We start from the raw sequence: 19,245 nt of genomic DNA on the forward strand, positions 1-19,245 counted from the left end.
AGTTGCATTACGTCTTTAAACTCATTGAAAAGTCCCAAAATATTGCAAGCGCTTTATGAAGCTTCATGAAGCAGTTGTGATTTGTTGTGACTCATCTACATGGCGCTCTTGTTTTAAAGCTGCAGAAGGAATCTAATCAAGTTACATTACATATTCAAACCCATTGAGAACAATAATATCGCAAGCACTTTATGAAGCTTCATGAAGCAGTTGTGATTCATTGTGACACCTCTACGTGGCGCTCTTGTTTTAAAGATGCAGAAGGCATCTAATCCAGTTTCATTATGTATTCAAACCCATTGAGAAGTCCAAAAATATCGCAAGCGCCTTATGAAGCTTAATGAAGCAGTTGTGATTCATTGTGACTCTTCTGGCTGGCGCTCTTGTTTTAAAGTTGCAGAAGGCATCTCATCAAGTTTCATTATGTTTTTGAATCTATTGAAAAGTCCAAAAAATATCGCAAGCGCTTTATGAAGCTTCATGAAGCAGTTGTGATTCATTGTGACACCTCTACGTGGTGCTCTTGTTTTAAAGATGCTGAAGGCATCTAATCAAGTTTCATTATGTCTTTAAACCCATTGAGAAGTCCAAAAATATTGCAAGAGCTTTATGAAGCTTCATGAAGCAGATGTGATTCATTGTGACTCCTCTAGGTGGCGCTCTTGTTTTAAAGATGCAGAAGGAATCTAATCAAGTTTCATTACGTCTCCAAACCCATTGAGAAGATGGAAAATATCGCAAGTGCTTTATGAAGCTTCATGAAGCAGTTGTGATTCATAGTGACTTCTCTGGGTGGCACTCTTGTTTTGAAGATGCGTCAGGAATATAATTAAGTTTGAATTGTTATTATTATTATTATTATTGTTGTTATTGTTGTTGTTATTTTTATGTTTTTTTTTGTCCAAAATTCAAATTCAATTTCTTTCTAAATGAAAAATGTATTTTTTGTATTTTTTATTTTTATTGTTTTTGGTATTTTTTTTTGCATTTTGTTTTTAATTTACATTTAATGTTCTTTGTTAGTAATGTCTTTATTGTTGTTGTTAGAATTACTCTTTGTATTTAATTTTTAGATCATTTTCCATATCCCTTTATATTTTTAATAAACTTATTCCTATAACAATATTTTATTATTATTTCATTCTCATTATTGTTATTACTTTTATTACTGTTAGTATTTTTGCATATTTTTTGTAAATTGTATTTATTTTATTTTTTGTTAGTATTTTTTCTCATTTAATTTGATTTTGGGATGATCATTTCTGTATACGTCTATTTTTTAATATGTAGTCTTCACATTGTTTTGAATTTTGTTTTTAAATACCTATTTATTTATTTTTTTACTCTCGATGGTATTTTTTATTTTTCAATCTGTTCTCATAATTGCCTTTTTTGTTTCAGTGTTATTTTGCTTGCAAAGAAGAATGCTTATATTGACACGGTTGTTCTATTTTGATTATTGAATGCTTGCAATGAAGAATGCTTATAATTGCATGCTTATGCGATAAAATCGGCTTGTAAGCCAGGCACAGACGTATTGCTGAGTGACTACTGGCAAGAAACATTCCTAAGGATGGGCATTAGGGGGATGGGAACTGAGTTATCCGGCAGCTTCTGCTGATGGCACAGTCAAGTCAAGTCAAATGTATTTATATAGCCCATAATCACAAAAATGTCTCAAAGGACTGCACAGGATTACAATGACACAATTATCTGATCTTAAACCAAGATGCGGGCAAGGAACAACTCAAAACCTCAGCGTGAGGAAAAAGAGAAACCGTGAGAAAGGACCTCACAAGTGGTATCCCCCTTACAGGATGACCAGGGTGAATCACAATTAGCATTACTATACACAAGCATAGTAAACACTAGGTAACATGTTGAGAATTTGTCCGGAAAGTGCATGATAGCAGCGACGCCCCCGCCTGTAAACTAGTCCAGAAAGTCTATGATGGCCACGACGCAGCTTCCCATTTCTGCCAGCTGGTCCATGCAGGCGTTCACATGCTTCAAGTCAAACGCTGGTCCGCTGACTCATCTCAAATCGTCCTTCTCCTTCGTATCACCGCCAGGCAGGCAGTCGGAAAAAGACAGGACAATACAGAATATGAGGTGGGCATCAATCATAAGTGTGTCTTAAGCCTCGATTTAAAAACTTCCATTGAGGTTGCAGATCTTATCTCCGGAGGCGGGGCGTTCCATAGCACCGGGGCCCGGATGGAGAACGCTCTCAAGCCTGCAGACCTCTTGGCTCTCGGAGTCACCAGTAGACCAACATTTTCCGAGCGCAGACTCCGTGCAGGAACATAGTGGGAAATCAAGTCAGAGAGATAAGAGGATGCAAGTCCATGCAAACATGTATATGTTAATAAGAGAACCTTAAAATCACATCTTAAGTGGACTGGGAGCCAGTGCAAGTTGGCCAATACAGGAGTAATATGCTTAAACTTTTTGGTCTTAGTCAAAAGTCTAGCTGCTGCATTCTGAACCAGTTGCAAACTTTTGATGCTAGTCATTATATATAACGGGTGTCTCTCAAGCTCTGAAAGTGACATTTTTGTTTTTCCGTCTGACACCAGGGTTAAGCTGCGGCGAGTTCCCTCCTTCGGGGAAGGTCTCCTACGTCGGCCTCAATTGGACGCTAGGCGACGCGCAACCGGAAGCGCTGGACACGGCGACGGGACGGAGACGAGACTCGGGGACGCCCTCGCGTCTCTGCAAGCAGGCTTTTTTCACCCGCTGGAACCGACTCCGCTGCAAGGTGACCCCCGAAAAATCGTCTCGCGCCCGTCTACTGTTCCGTTTCCCCTCTTGTCTGAGCTGCCGATCGGCCGCCGTCGATCGATTCTCTCGACGAACCTTCCCTCAAGGTTAGAATTCCCTTGTGTGGGCGACGCGCGGACAACTAAAGATAAGGACTTCTCGGAAAAGCGATAAAGCGTCGGGCAATTTGGGGCAGCCGGAGCCGATCCCGGATAACTATTGTTCGGCGTTCGGTTTGGACAAAGCGGAGTCTAGTCACAATGGCGGCGGGTCATGGCGCAAAGCACACAAAGGGGGCGCCGTCGAGATGCCCTTGCGGCAATGACGGCCTCTGGAACAATGATGCCTTAACTTTACTTTCTGGCCGTTGTTTGAAGGCCCAAGACCCGAGACCCAAGACCTGAGACCCAAGACCTGAGACCCAAGACCTGAGACCCAAGACCTGAGACCCAAGACCTGAGACCCAAGACCTGAGACCCAAGACCCAGTTCAGTTCCTCCCACGGTTTTGTCGTGCTTCTCCTCTCGCGTCGTTCATCAGATATTCATTATTGTGGTTTCAGAATGCTCTAAAGCACAAGTGTCAAACAGGCGGCCCGCGGGCCAGATCAGGCCCACTAAGGGATTGAATCCGGCCCGCGAGACAACACGAGGAGAAGCGCAAGAGAAAAACAAGCTGCAGGTTGAAATATGTCCACTTGATGTTGCCAAAGCCAGGTGCCTCTCACAAAGACACTGTACTTGTATTTCTCTCTCTCTCTCTCTCTCTCTCTCTCTCTCTCTCTCTCTCTCTCTCTCTCTCTCTTTTCCACCCCTTTTCCACCCCTTTTCTCCCACTCTGTCTCTTTCACTCTCTGTGTCTCTTTTTCTCTTCCTTTGTTGCTCTTTGTCTCTTTCTCTGTGTCTTTTTAACTTCTTTTGCTCAAACGTCGTTCCTTTTTTCCTGTTCTCTCTTTTCTCTTTCTCTCTTCCTACCCTTTGCGCTTTCTTTTCTCCCTTTTCTCTCCTTCTGTCTTTCTATTTCTCTTTGGATATCTTTCTTCCTCTCCCTTTCTTTTCCCCCTCTCTCACGACTTTTTATCCTTTGTTTCTCACGCTCTCTCCCTCTCTCTCTTTTTCTTTCTTTGTCCTGCCCTCTCTCCTTTTCCGTCCCTCTTTCTCTTATTTATTTTCTTTTTCTTTCTCTTTAAATTACTAGTACGGCCCCCAACAGAATGTTTGTTCTATCGTGTGGCCCCCCAGTTAAAATGAGTTTGACACCCCTGCCCTAGACCCGAGACCAAAGACCTGAGACCCAAGACCCAGTTCAGTTCCTCCCACAGTTTTGTCGCGCTTCTCCTCCCGCATCGTTCATCAGATACTCATTATTATGTTTTCAGAATGTTCTAAAACAAGGATGTCCGACTCATTTTAGCTCGGGGGCCATGTGGGAGAAAAAAAACACTCTCGAGGGGGTTGAACCAGTAGATTGAAGAGGGGGAGAGGGAGAGAAACTAAGCGAGAGAAAGAGAGACTAATTCAAATAAAGATAGATTGAGAGGGAAACGAGAGATAGACTAACAGACAGAGAAAGAGAGAGAGAGAGAGACGAGCAAAGAAAAGAGAGAGAGAGAAAGAGAGGAGTGGTTGAGAGAGAGAGGGGGGGTTGGGAAAGAAACCAATTGAGAGAAAGAGAAAGGGAGACTAAATGAGAGAGAGAGAGAGAGAGAGAGAGGGATAAAGAGATTAGGAAAGAGAGACAAATTGAAAGAAAGAGAAAGACAGAGAGTGAGAGAGAGAGACAAAGAGAAAGACTAGTTGATAAAGAGAGAGGGACTAAGTGAGAGAAAGAGAGAGAGAGGCTAGTAGAGAGAGAGAGAGAGAGACACAGAGAGAGAGAAAGAGAGGAGTGCTTGAGAGAGAGAGATTGGGAAAGAAATCAATTGAGAGAAAGAGAAAGAGAGACTAAATGAGAGAGAGAGAGAGAGAGAGAGAGAGAGAGAGAGAGAGAGAGAGAGAGAGAGAGAGAGAGAGAGAGATAAAGAGTTTAGGAAGGTGAGACAAATTAAAAGAAAGAGAAAGACAGAGTGAGAGAGAGAGACAAAGAGAGAAAGACTAGTTGATAAAGCGAGAGAGACTAAGTGAGAGAAAGAGAGAGAGAGGCTCGTAGAGAGAGAGAGACACAGAGAGAGAGAAAGAGAGGAGTGCTTGAGAGAGATTGGGAAAGAAACCAATTGAGAGAAAGAGAAAAAAAGAGACTATAAATGAGAGAACAAGAAAGAGAGAGAAAGACTAATTAAGAGATAGAGACTAATTGAAAGAAAGATGGAGTGTGAGAAAGACAGAAAGAGGTAGAGGGGGAGAGAGACTAGGTGAGAGAAAGAGAGGAGTGGTTGAGAGAGAGAGATATTGGGAAAGAGACCAATTGAGAGTAAGAAAATGGGAGACACTAAATGAGAGAATGAGAGAGAGGGGCTATTTAAAAGAAAGATAGAGTAAGAGAGAGAGAGAGAGAGAGACAGACTAATTGAACGTGAGAGAGAGAGAGAGAGAGAGAGAGACTAATTGAAAGAGAAAGAGAGACAGACAGAAAGAAAAAGAGATACTAATTAAGAGAAAGTGAGGGGCAGAGAGACTAATTGAGAGAGAGAGAGAAATAAAAAGAGAGCGGCGTTCCTCTTTCTGCTTCTACATTGCTTCCGTTGAAACGATCAACAAAGGCCTAGAGCGCCCTCTTGTGGTTGAGTGTAAAAATAACATGTAAAATAATATACCGGTCATACAAATTTGAAACTCGCCGGCATATAAGCCGCACCCCCGGCGAAACTGCGACTTATAGTCAGGAAAATACAGTAAATGAGAATGAGCAGTGTCCTGGTTTCTCTTCTAAGATAAAAGAACCGGGCCTCGGTTCAGGCTGAACCATTCAACGCAGTAAACCGGGGGTTTACTATTGTGCGCGATTCCGTCCCTGCCCCTCCCGACCTCTCCGTTTTCCCGTTTCCGTTCGGAAACTGGATGTCGCAGACGGATGGCGGCCGTTAAAGCATAATGACTATAAAAGGATAATTATTTGGAGAAGACCTCCACGCTGCACCCCCCTCCACCTAAGTGTTCCCCGCACGTTGCATATAAGGGGCCACGCATGAGCGCTCGCACTAATCTCCAGAAGAAACTTTAGCGATCTTCGCTCTGGAAAATTCCATCCCACCCGCCCGACTGCCTCCGCCCCCGCCCGCATCCCTCGTCCCCGTCTTCCTCGTTACCCCTGGCGGCAACAGTAATGCACGGAAAGCGCGGGGAAATGTTCAATTGCTTGTGAAATTTAAATGGGGGGAGATTACACAGCTGTTGAAGGCAACCGAAAGAAGCGCCTCCCCTGCGCCCCCCCTGCGCCCCCCCTGCGCCCCCCCCTGCGTCCCCCCTGCCCCCAAAATGCATTTGTGCCACCTCATTCGCTTCTCATTTCGCTCCATCAAGTGCCACCTTTAGCCTTTCAACCCGTTTAGGATTTTATCATCAGTTTTATCCATCCATCTATTATCTGCACCGCTTATCCTCAGTAGGGTCGCGGGGGTGCTGGAGCCCATCCCAGCCATCTTCGGGCATTAGGCAGGGGACACCCTGAACTGGTTGCCAGCCAATCAGAGGGCACACAGAGACAGACAACTCGCTCGCTCATTCACACCTCGGGACAATTTGGACCGGCCAATTAACCTGACATGCATGTTTTTGTAAGAAACCGGAGTGCCCGGAGGAAACCCACGCAAGAACAGGGAGAACATGCAAACTCCACACAGGAGGTGCAATCTCATGACCTCAGAACTGTGCCGCACACGCACTAACCACTGTGCCGCCGTGCCGCCCATGTAACATATTAATATGCCAAAAGTGCAGATGCAGAGTGAGGCCCGCAATTCTCTTGCCTCACTGCAGAGGGCGATAGTGAGACCAAGGATTAAGATTTGGCGCACATGTCAGCCCCTAAAAATAGAATAAATAACAGTATTAGCAAGCTGACAGCAAGACAACCCATCCATTCATACATCCATCCATTGTTTGCACCACTTATCCTCAGTAGGGTCACGGGGGTGCTGGAGCCCATTCCAGCTATTTTCGGGCAGTGGGCAGGGGACACCCTGAACTGGTTGCCAGGGCAGACTGAGACAGACTACTCACTCTCTCATTCACACCTAGGGACAATTTGGACCATCCAATTAACCTGACAAGCATGTTTTTAGAGGAAACCGGAGTGCCTGGAGGAAACTCACGTAAGCACAGGGAGAACATGCAAACTCCACACAGGAGGTTCAATCTCATGACCTCAGAACTGTGCCGGTCACAGTTTTTATATATACATTTGTTGATTAGCCTGGCTTGCAGGTAAGATAGGGCCCAAAGTGAACCCAAATTTTCATATTGAATTTGTGAGGACTCGGGAGGAGGAAGAAAGGGTGATTTTGACCAACCACTTATCTGCTACTGTGTGGCTGACACTATCAATAAGAAACATAGAACACAGGACGGCTGGATTTTTTTGGGGAAAAGTCAGCGAGAGAGGAGCCGGGCCCCAACCCAATGATTAACATTTTAGGCTTGAACATAGCCCAAATTCGGGCCGGGTTTGGGCTTGGGCGTAAGATCTTGCTTCTAGCCTGGCTTTAGAATTAGAAAATGACATGTTTTTTTTTTATTGTTATTTTTGTCCCACACATGAGGTGGCGCAGGTTAATTTTTAGGGGTACAAAGTCAGGAACGCTTTTGTTGTGTGACCAGACGGGTAAAGGGTTTTGACCGCTAAGCTAAACGCAAAAAAATGGCTTACTGTTGTAGCTTATGTCAAAAGTGTCCATTTAAATACAACCAGTTTACAACTCTAAAACCTATCCAACCATGTATTTTACTACATTTAACCCCTTTGTTCATTTTTTAGACATTGTGAAAGAGTTGTAAGTGTTTGACTTCTCTTTCCAGAAGTAAATCACTCATTGAATCCCATTACTCCCTTTTATTTGAACTTTCTGTAAACACATTCATTTGCCACTCATATTGTCCTCGAAACCGCAAAAAATGTGATTCATTCCAATATTTCGATGTATTCTTTTCCAGCTGGGGATCTCCACTTCCTGCCCGGACGACAACCAGCTGACGTACTGCCAGGCCAAGATGGCGGCACGTCCCTACCAAAGCGTCAAGCAGCAATGGTTCCGTTCTCTGCAGGAAACGGGCCTGGGGACCTGGGTGAAGAAACCCCCCGAGCAGGAACAGTTCCTGCTCTCGGACTGAGCGTTTTTGCGTAGAAAACCTGAAAGCGTTAACCCTTTATTTTTTTAGCGTACGTGTGCGTGTTATCTTGTGAACGGGACACAAAAACACAAAATGTCAACCGTGTTTGCTGAAAAGAACAAGAAATGACTGTAAATTCCGTACGACGGAGCGCAACTGATTCCAAATAAAAGAAACTCAAATGTGTTTCAGTAAAAGCCTGCGTCGGATTTGAAGTCGAAGGGTTTAAGAGCCATAAAAATGAACACACTCACGTCTATTTCTTACAATTATTATTTTTTTTAAAACAGCGGGGAAATGTCTAGTAAGAAAAAGTAACACATTGCGCAACCAGCTGTCAATCTTCATGAAATTAGCATTAACAGATACGTTCTCAAAACAAAACTTTGTGTACTCTACTGATTCAAATTCAGAAGCTTTTCCAATCATCTAAAGCTCTCCCATCCCTTGCACACATGACAAAGTAATAGAAAGGAGTATTGATACTTCTACATAAACGGATCAAATTTTTTAGTCAATACAGCACATTGTAGTTTTTGTTTCATACTGTTTTTGTCAAGTACACGTTATAGCCAATTTACTGTAGTTTTTTCTGGACTTTTAAGACGCACCTAAAAAACAAAAGTGGGAGAGAGAAAGAGAGAGAAAGAGATTGGGACAGAGACTAATTAAAACAGGGAGACTATAAATAAAAGAGAGAGAGAAAAATACTAATTAAGAGAGAGGGAGACCTATTGAGAGAAAGTGAGAGACAGAGAGAGTAATTGAAAAAAAGATGGAGTGAGTGAAAGAGAGAGAGAGGGAGATATATAGACTAGGTAAGAGAAAGAAAGGAGTGGTTGAGAGAGAGAGAGATATTGGAAAAGAGAAACCATTTGAGAGTAAGTGAAAGAGGGAGATTAAATGAGAGAAAGACAAATTAAAAGAGAGACAAAGAGAGAGAGAGACTAATTGAACACGAGAGAGTGAGAGAAAGAGAGACTAATTGAAAGTGAGAGAAAGAGAAAGACTAAGAGAGAGACTAATTGAATGAGAGAGAGAGAGAGAAAGAGACTAATTGAAAGTGAGAGAGAGAGAAAGAAAGAGACTAATTGAAAGCGAGAGAGAGAGAGACTAATTAAGAGAGAGAGAGACTAATTGAAAGCGAGAGAGAGAGAGACTAATTAAGAGAGAGAGAGAAAGAAAGAGACTAATTGAAAGCGAGAGAGAGAGAGAGAGAGAGACTAATTAAGAGAGAGAGAGAGAAAGAAAGAGACTAATTGAAAGTGAGAGAGAGAGAGAGAGAGAGAGAGACTAATTAAAAGCGAGAGAGAGAGAGAGAGAGAGAGAGAGAGAGGGACTAATTAAAAGAGAGAGAGAGACAGAGAGAAAGAGAAAAATACTAATTAAGAGAGAGGGGGACCTATTGAGAGAAAGAGAGAGACAGAGAGACTAATTGAAAGAAAGATGGAGTGTGTGAAAGAGAGAGAGAGGGAGATATATAGACTAGGTGAGAGAAAGAAAGAAGTGGTTGAGAGAGAGAGAGATATTGGAAAAAGAGACCAATTGAGAGTAAGAGAAAGAGAGAGATTAAATGAGAGAAAGACAAATTAAAAGAGAGACTAAATATAGGAAAGACTGTGTGAGAGAGAGAAAGTGAGAGGGAGAGAGACTAAGAGAGAGAGAAAGAGACTAATTGAACACGAGAGAGTGAGAGAAAGAGAGAGACTAATTGAAAGCGAAAGAGAGAGACTAACTAAGAGAGAGAGAGAAAGAAAGAGACTAATTGAAAGCGAGAGAGAGAGACTAATTAAGAGCGAGAGAGAGAGAGAGAGAGAGAAATTGAAAGCGAGAGAGAGAGAGACTAATTGAAAGCGAGAGAGAGAGAGACTAATTAAGAGAGAGAGAGAGAGAGAGATGAATTGAAAGCGAGAGAGAGAGAGAGAAAGAGAGAGAGACTAATTGAAAGCGAGAGAGAGAGAGAGAGAGAGAGACTAATTAAGAGAGAGAGAAAGAAAGAGACTAATTGAAAGCGAGAGAGAGAGACTAATTAAGAGCGAGAGAGAGAGAGAGAAATTGAAAGCGAGAGAGAGAGAGAGAGACTAATTGAAAGCGAGAGAGAGAGAGACTAATTAAGAGAGAGAGAGAGAGAGAGAGATGAATTGAAAGCGAGAGAGAGAGAGAGAAAGAGAGAGAGAGACTAATTGAAAGCGAGAGAGAGAGAGAGAGACTAATTAAGAGAGAGAGAAAGAAAGAGACTAATTGAAAGCGAGAGAGAGAGATTGAGTGAGTGACTGAGTAAGAGAGATTGATTAGGAAAGAGAGTAATTAATATTGACTGCTGCAGAGACCCGGACTCAATTTGTGACTTTTCTGTACTGGACATTTCCCCGCTGATTCTGCCAAGATCTTACTCTACTGTAGACCAGGGTCCTCCAGGGGCCACATGGCCTGCCTGGTTTTTAAGCTTTCTCTACTCCAATACAGGTAATTCCAAGTTCCTTCCCGTTTGAGTAAGGTGATTTGAAGAAGAGGAAGCTACAAACTCATGCAGGAACTGCGGCCCTCGAGGAATGGATTTCCCAGGTTTGCTCTATGGGAACAGTGGTTATCTCATTCATCCATTCGTGCACTAATGAGGTGGTGAGGCATTTGTCTCCCGAAATGGGACAGTCTTTTCCATAGCCTATAAAAACCCCGGCGGTGTAATTGGCCCCCACCAGGGTCTCAAAATGGAAATGGTCTTGTATTGTGTCCTCACGCTCACTGTTGGTTGATATGAGGGTTTTTCTTCACTGAGCAGAGGGAGAGAAAACAAGAGAGGGTGGAACAAAGAGATAGAGAAAGGGAGAAAGAGCAAAAAGAGAGGGGATGTGAGAAACAAAAGGGATAAAGAGAGATATAGTGAGAGAGGGGGAATGAAAGAGAGAGAAAGAGAGAAGGAGAGAGAAAGAGAAGGGGAAAGCAAGAGAGAACGAGGAAGAGAGAAAACAAGAAAGGGTAGAACAAAGAAATAGAGAAAGGGAGAAAGAGAGAGAGAAAGAGCAAAAAGAGAGAGGATGTGAGAAACAAAAGAGATAAAGAGAGATATAGTGAGAGAGGGGGAATGAAAGAGAGAGAAAGAGAGAAGGAGAGAAAAAGAGAAGGGGAAAGCAAGAGAGAACGAGGAAGAGAGAAAACAAGAGAGGGTGGAACAAAGAAATAGAGAAAGGGAGAAAGAGAGAGAGAGAAAGAGCAAAAAGAGAGAGGATGTGAGAAACAAAAGAGATAAAGAGAGATATAGTGAGAGAGGGGAATGAAGGAGAGAGAAAGAAAGAAATTTAAAAAATAGAGAGAAAAGAGAAGGAGAGAAAAGAGAAGGGGAAAGCAAGAGAGAGCAAGGTAGAGAGAAAACAAGAGAGGGTGGAACAAAGAGATAGAGAAAGGGAGAAAGAGCAAAAAGAGAGGGGATGTGAGAAACAAAAGAGATAAAGAGAGATATAGTGAGAGAGGGGGAATGAAAGAGAGAGAAAGAAAGAAATCCAAAAAGAAATTGAAAGAGAGAAGGAGAGAAAAAGAGAAGGGGAAAGCAAGAGAGAACAAGGAAGAGAGAAAACAAGAGAGGGTGGAACAAAGAAATAGAGAAAGAGCGAAAAGAGAGAGGATGTGAGAAACAAAAGAGATAAAGAGAGATATAGTGAGAGAGGGGGAATGAAAGAGAGAGAAAGAAAGAAATTAAAAAAATAGAGAGAAAAGAGGAGAGAAAAGAGAAGGGGAAAGCAAGAGAGAGCAAGGTAGAGAGAAAACAAGAGAGGGTGGAACAAAGAAATAGAGAAAGGGAGAAAGAGAGAGAGAAAGAGCAAAAACAGAGAGGATGTGAGAAACAAAAGAGATACAGTGAGAGAGGGGGAATGAAAGAGAGAGAAAGAAAGAAATCCAAAAAGAAATAGAAAGAGAGAAGGAGAGAAAAAGAGAAGGGGAAAGTAAGAGAGAACAAGGAAGAGAGAAAACAAGAGAGGGTGGAACAAAGAAATAGAGAAAGAGCAAAAAGAGAGAAAGAGAGGATGTGAGAAACAAAAGAGATAAAGAGAGATATAGTGAGAGAGGGGGAATGAAAGAGAGAGAAAGAAAGAAAAAAAAAGAGAGAAAAGAGAAGGAGAGAAAAAGAGAAGGGGAAAGCAAGAGAGTGAGGAAGAGTGAAAACAAGAGAGGGTGGAACAAAGAAATAGAGAAAGAGCAAAAAGAGAGAAAGAGAGGATGTGAGAAACAAAAGAGATAAAGAGTGATATAGTGAGAGAGGGGGAATGAAAGAGAGAGAAAGAAAGAAATCCAAAAAGAAATAGAAAGAGAGAAGGAGAGAAAAAAAGAAGGGGAAAGCAAGAGAGAACAAGGAAGAGAGAAAACAAGAGAGGGTGGAACAAAGAAATAGAGAAAGAGCAAAAAGAGAGAGAAAGAGAGGATGTGAGAAACAAAAGAGATAAAGAGTGATATAGTGAGAGAGGGGGAATGAAAGAGAGAGAAAGAAAGAAATCAAAAAAAAAGAGAGAGAAAAGAGAAGGAGAGAAAAAGAGAAGGGGAAAGCAAGAGAGTGAGGAAGAGAGAAAACAAGAGAGGGTGGAACAAAGAAATAGAGAAAGGGAGAAAGAGAGAAAGAGCAAAAAGAGAGAAAAGGAGAGAGGATGTGAGAAACAAGAGATAAAGAGAGATATAGTGAGGGAGGGGGAATGAAAGAGAGAAAGAAAGAAATCCAAAAAGAAATAGAAAGAGAGGTGGAGAGAAAAAGAGGAGAGAAAAAGAGAAGGGCAAAGCAAGAGAGAGTGAGAAAGAGAGAAAAGATAGAAAAGGAAAAAAGGAAGAGAAAGCAAAAGAAAGTAAAAAGACTAAAAGAGCGAGAAAAAAGACAAAGAGGCACAAAAGAGGAACAAAACAGAGACAAGGAGAGACTGAGAGAGTTAAAGAGAGGAAAAGAGAGAGAGAAAATAAATACAAGTACAGCGTCTTTGTGAAAGTCACCTGGCTTTGGCAACATCAAGTGGACCTAATTCAACCTGCCGATAATTTTTCTCCAGTGCTTCTCTGAGCGTTGTCTTAGCGGGCCTGATCTGGCCCGCGGGCCGCCTGTTTGACACCCCTGCCCTAGATGGTCCACTCACAGAAATCTCACAAAATTCTACAGGAAATACTGGGGAGTCATAGTTATGACTGATGATTACTTGCGCTTCATCTGATTTTTTTTCACTTTGATATTCAGAGGACTTGGCAGAAATCGCATCTAAAATTAGCCTATAGTAAGCCGCAGTGTTTAAAACATCTCATAAAATGTAGCGGCTTGGAGTCTGGAGTTTACGGTAAATCTCTGTTCTGTACTGATGCCGTGTCTCCTCTAAACAGTCTCAGCCACCCCAATCCTCACCCAAGCTGTGGCATTCGTCAAAAAAAAAAAAAAAGAAAAAAAAGAGGGGTAACCTTGGGCTCAATGAAAGGCAACGGCTATCTTGTCATCAGCTATTTCCGGGGCTCCCGCTGAGGGACGGAAAAGACGGAAAGAGAGAGCGAGAGGACGACGTCCAATTACCGTCCCTGTCACCGTGACGACTGACGGACAGAGAAAAAGGTGGAAAAAAGGAAGACGAGGCGCAATTCAAAAGAAACCGGTTCTCACCTTTCTTTGTCAATCTCCACCGCTTGAGTTTAAGGTTTTTGGTTTTTCACAATTTTTCTTCTTCTTCTTCTTCTTCCTATTCTTCGTATTCCTATTCTTCTTGTTCTTCTTTCTATTCTTCGTCTTCCTATTCTTCTTCTTCTTCTTCCTATACTTATTCTTATTCTTCCTATTCTTCCTATTCTTCTTCTTATTCTTCCTATTCTTCTTCTTCTTCTTCCTCCTATTCTTCTTCTTCCTATTCTTCTTCTTCCTCCTATTCTTCTTCTTCCTATTCTTCTTCTTCTTCTTCTTCTTCCTCCTATTCTTCTTCTTCTTCTTCTTCTTCTTCTTCTTCTTCTTCCTCCTATTCTTCTTCCTATTCTTCTTCTTCCTATTCTTATTCCCATTCTTCTTCTTCCAATTCTTCTTCCGACTCTTCTTCTTCCTACTCTTTTTCTTCTTCTTCCTATTCTTCTTTTTCCTATTCTTCTTCTTCTTCCTTTTCTTCCTCCTTTTCTTCTCCTACTTCTTCTTCTTCCTATTCTTCCTCTTTTTCCTATTCTTCTTCCTCTTCTTCCTATTCTTTTTCTTCCTATTCTTCTTCTTCCTCTTCTTCTTCCTCTTCTTCCTAATCTTCCTCTTTGTCTTCCTATTCTTCTTCTTCCTCTACTTCCTATTCTTTTTCTTCTTCTTCTTCTTCCTATTCTTCTTCTTCCTATTTTTCTTCCTCTTCTTCCTATTCTTCTTCCTCTTCGTCTTCCTATTCTTCATCTTCTTCTTTTCTTCTTCTTCTTCATTTTCTTCTTCCTATTCTTCTTCTTCTTCTTCTTCCTATTCTTCTTCCTTTTCTTCTTCTTCCTATTCTTCTTCCTTTTCTTCTTCTTCTTCCTATTCTTCTTCCTATTCTTCTTATTCTTCTTCTTCTTCCTATTCTTCTTCCTATTCTTCTTCTTATTTTTCTTATTCTTCCTATTCTTATTCTTATTCTTCCTATTCTTATTCTTATTCTTCATATTCTTATTCTTCCTATTCTTATTCTTCCTATTCTTCTTTTTCTTCTTCCTATTCTTCTTCCTATTCTTCCTATTATTCTTCCTATTCTTCCCATTCTTCTTCCTATTCTTCTTATTCTTCTTATTCTTATTCTTCTTATTATTATTCTTATTATTATTCTTATTCTCCTTATTCTTCTTCTTATTCTTCTTCTTATTCTTCTTCCTATTATTATTCTTGTTCTTCTTCCTCTTCTTATTCTTCTTATTCCACTTATTCTATTTATTCTATTTATTCTACTTGTTCTTCTTATTCTTATTCTTTTTTTAAAGAAGTGTTTTCTAAATAATTAATTGTGGAAGGGTGCCATGGTTAATTACCCGACGTGTGCCTGTCCGGTCTAGCGTCTTTGGAATTTCCTTTCACCAGAAGATGCTAAGGCCAAGGGTTCCTACAGCTTCAGACGAGTTAAATTCAAGACTTTTCAAGACTTTTAGAAATCAAAGTTAATACTAAGTGCACAAAAAATACACAATTTAAACAAAAAAAAACACAAATATTTCTTGATGATATACGGTGTCTGGTACACAAGACCTGGCAAAGCTTTTAGTAAGAATGAAAAACATGAAATCTCCACTTTCTGGGCGTGGTCCATCGGAAAATATCTGTAGTTGCTATGTGTATTGTGGGTAGACCTAAGACATGCCCGACTGAAACCACATCGCCGTTTTGATAGATATTCCTTTAACATCGTGTTGCCACCAAATTCAATCGGCGAATGATTAAATGTTATTAAATCTTTGAGTCCCTACAACTAAATATCTTACGTGTTCACGTTTTTAAGACTTTTAAAGATATTTTTAAAAATAACGAATTTTAAGACTTTTCAAGGATCTGCGGGATTTTTTTATTTAAAAAAAAAAAAAGTGATTTGGCTCAATAAAGGTTGAAAAAAACATTGCTTTTTTAGGTCTCATTTCATTTTTAAACTACAGCAGTGTTTAAAAACCTTTCAGACAAATTTCGGGGAAAAACTATTTTTAACGCTTCCCTTTTCAAATAAGGCTGAATGTTAGAGTCAGTTCATGTGTATGTTTTCAGTTTTTATAGTTTTACTTTATTTGGCGGGTTTTTTTTGTAAAATGATTTTTAAAAACTTAAAATGAGGATATTTATCGACCACTGTAATATGGTTTTTCCCAAGTTTTTTTCCAATTTTTTTTTTTTCGATATTTCCGACATACATATTTCCCTTTGTGTTTTTTGGGTATAGTAACCCCTGAGTGTTTTTTTTTTTGGATATTTTCGACTTACTAACCCCTTTGTTTTGTTTTTTTCGCCAATTTTGACATAGTAACCCCTTTGTGTTTTTTCGATATTTTCGACATACTAACCCCTTTGTTTTTTTTCACCAATTTTTACATAGTAACCCCTTTGTGTTTTTTCGACATTATCGACATACTAACCCCTTTGTGTTTTTTGGACATAGTAACCCCTTTGTGTTTTTTCGATATTTTCGACATACTAACCCCTTTGTTTTTTTTCACCAATTTTTACATAGTAACCCCTTTGTGTTTTTTCGATATTTTCGACATACTAACCCCTTTGTTTTTTTTCACCAATTTTTACATAGTAACCCCTTTGTGTTTTTTCGACATTATCGACATACTAACCCCTTTGTGTTTTTTGGACATAGTAACCCCCTTTAGGTTTTTTTCGCCAATTTCTAACATACTAACCCAAATGTGTTTTTTCGATGTTTTCGACATACTAAACCCTTTGGGTTTTTTGGACATAGTAACCCCTTTGGGTTTTTTTTTGCTATTTTCGAATTACTAACCATTTTGTTTTTTCGCCAATTTCTAACATACTAACCCCTTTGTGTTTTTTGGACATAGTAACCCCTTTTGGTTTTTTCGCCAATTTTGACATAGTAGCCCCTTTGTGTTTTTTGACATTTTTGACTTACTAACCCCTTTGTGTTTTTTAGACAGAGTAACCCCTTTGTGTTTTTTGACATTTTCGACATACTAACCCCTTTGTGTTTTTTGGACTTAGAAACCCCCTTTAGGTTTTTTTCGCCAATTTCTAACATACTAACCCATTTGTGTTTTTTCGATGTTTTCGACATACTCTAAACCCTTTGGGATTTTTTTTGCCATTTTCGACTTACTAACCCCTTTGTTTGTTTTTTTCACCAATTTTGACATAGTAACCCCTTTGTATTTTTTTGACATTTTTGACATACTAACCCCTTTGTGTTTTTTAGACAGAGTAACCCCTTAATGTTTTTTTCGATATTTTGACTTACTAACCCCATTGTTTTTTTGGGACATAGTAACCCCTTAGTGTTTTTTCGATATACAACCCCTTTGGGTTTTTTCACCATTTTTGACTTACCAACCTCTTTGTGTTTTTTTGCCAATTTTGACATAGTAACCCCTTTGTGTTTTTTGACATTTTCAACATACTAACCCCTTTGTGTTTTTTGGACATAGTAACCCCTTGGTGTTTTTTCGATATTTTCGACTAACCCCTTTGTTTTTTCCGCCAATTTTGACATAGTAACCTCTTTGTGTTTTTGACATTTTTGTCATACTAACCCCTTTGTGTTTTTTGGACATAGTAGCCCCTTTGTGTTTTTTCGATGTTTTCGACATACTAAACCCTTTGGGTTTTTTGGACATAGTAACCCCTTGGTGTTTTTTCGATATTTTCGACTAACCCCTTTGTTTTTTTCCGCCAATTTTGACATAGTAACCTCTTTGTGTTTTTGACATTTTTGTCATACTAACCCCTTTGTGTTTTTTGGACATAGTAGCCCCTTTGTGTTTTTTCGATGTTTTCGACATACTAAACCCTTTGGGTTTTTTGGACATAGTAACCCCTTTGGGGTTTTTTTTGCCATTTTCGAATTACTAACCATTTTGTTTTTTCGCCAATTTCTAACATACTAACAACCCCTTTGTGTTTTTTTTCAATGTTTTCCACATACTAAGCCCTTTGGGTTTTCGCCGTTTTCGACTTACCAACCCCTTTGGTTTTTTCGCCAATTTTGACATAGTAACCCCTTTGTGTTTTTTGACATTTTCGACATACTAACACATTTGTGTTTTTTCGATGTTTTCGACATACTAACCCCTTTGGGTTTTTTTTTTTTTTGCCAATACTAACCCCTTTGGGTTTTTTCGCCATTTTCGACTTACTAACCCCTTTGTTTTGTTTTTGCCATTTTCGACTTACTAACCCCTTTGTTTTTTTCACCAATTTTGACATAGTAACCCCTTTGTGTTTTTTCCAAATTTTTCGACACAGTAACCCCTTTGTGTTTTTTCGCCAATTTTGACATACGGTACTTACCCGTTTGTGTTTTTTTGATATTTTCAACATAGTAACCCCTTTGTGTTTTTTGACATTATCGACATACTAACCCCTTTGGGTTTTTTTTGCCATTTTCGACTTACAAACCCCTTTGTTTTTTTCACCAATTTTGACATAGTAACCCCTTTTTGTTTTTTCGACATTATCGACATACTAACCCCTTTGTGTTTTTTGGACATAGTAACCCCTTTGTGTTTTTTCGATATTTTCGACACAGTAACCCTTTTGTGTTTTTTCGCCAATTTCGACATATGGTACTTAGCCGTTTGTGTTTTTTTGATATTTTCAACATAGTAACCCCTTTGTTTTTTTTTTTGCCATTTTCGACTTACTAACCCCTTTGTTTTTTTCACCAATTTTGACATAGTAACCCCTTTGTATTTTTTCGATATTTTCGACATACTTACCCCTTTGTGTTTTTTCGATATTTTCGACATACTAACCCCTTTGTTTTTTTCAAAATTTTCGACATACTAACCCCTTTGTGTTTTTTGGACATAGTAACCCCTTTGTGTTTTTTCGATATTTTCGACATACTTAACCCTTTGAGTTTTTTCGATATTTTCGACATACTAACCCCTTTGTTTTTTTCAAAATTTTCGACATACTAACCCCTTTGTGTTTTTTCCAAATTTTTCGACACAGTAACCCTTTTGTGTTTTTTCGCCAATTTCGACATACGGTACTTAGCCGTTTGTGTTTTTTTGATATTTTCAACATAGTAACCCCTTTGTTTTTTTTTTTGCCATTTTCGACTTACTAACCCCTTTGTTTTTTTCACCAATTTTGACATAGTAACCCCTTTGTATTTTTTCGATATTTTCGACATACTAACCCCTTTGTTTTTTTCACCAATTTTGACATAGTAACCCCTTTGTATTTTTTCGATATTTTCGACATACTTACCCCTTTGTGTTTTTTCGATATTTTCGACATACTAACCCCTTTGTTTTTTTCAAAATTTTCGACATACTAACCCCTTTGTGATTTTTCCAAATTTTTCGACACAGTAACTTTGTGTTTTTTCAAAATTTTTCGACACAGTAACCACTTTGTGTTTTTTCGCCAATTTCGACATACGGTACTTACCCGTTTGTGTTTTTTCGATATTTTCGACATACTAACCCCTTTGTTTTTTTCAAAATTTTCGACATACTAACCCCTTTGTGTTTTTTGGACATAGTAACCCCTTTGTGTTTTTTCGATATTTTCGACATACTAACCCCTTTGGGTTTTTCGCCA

The 19,245-nt window shown here is 39.8% G+C and overlaps 1 protein-coding gene across 2 annotated transcripts in view; it reads left to right on the forward strand.

Moving 5' to 3' along the window:
• The window catches only part of adarb2 (adenosine deaminase RNA specific B2 (inactive)), a 375,339-nt gene extending 367,126 nt beyond the window's left edge, over positions 1–8,213 (forward strand). For both annotated transcript variants that reach the window (XM_088322572.1, XM_088322573.1), the window contains 2 exons: positions 2,580–2,761; positions 7,851–8,213. In XM_088322572.1, coding sequence (XP_088178698.1) covers positions 2,580–2,761; positions 7,851–8,027 — 359 coding nt within the window. In that variant the 3' untranslated portion in view covers positions 8,028–8,213. The remainder of the gene's footprint in view (positions 1–2,579; positions 2,762–7,850) is intronic.
• Positions 8,214–19,245: the final 11,032 nt, after the last annotated feature.

This window comes from Urocampus carinirostris, chromosome 18 (genome assembly GCF_059441175.1).
Source record: "Urocampus carinirostris isolate Australia breed hairy pipefish chromosome 18, RoL_Ucar_1.0, whole genome shotgun sequence".
Lineage (NCBI taxonomy): Eukaryota > Metazoa > Chordata > Actinopteri > Syngnathiformes > Syngnathidae > Urocampus > Urocampus carinirostris.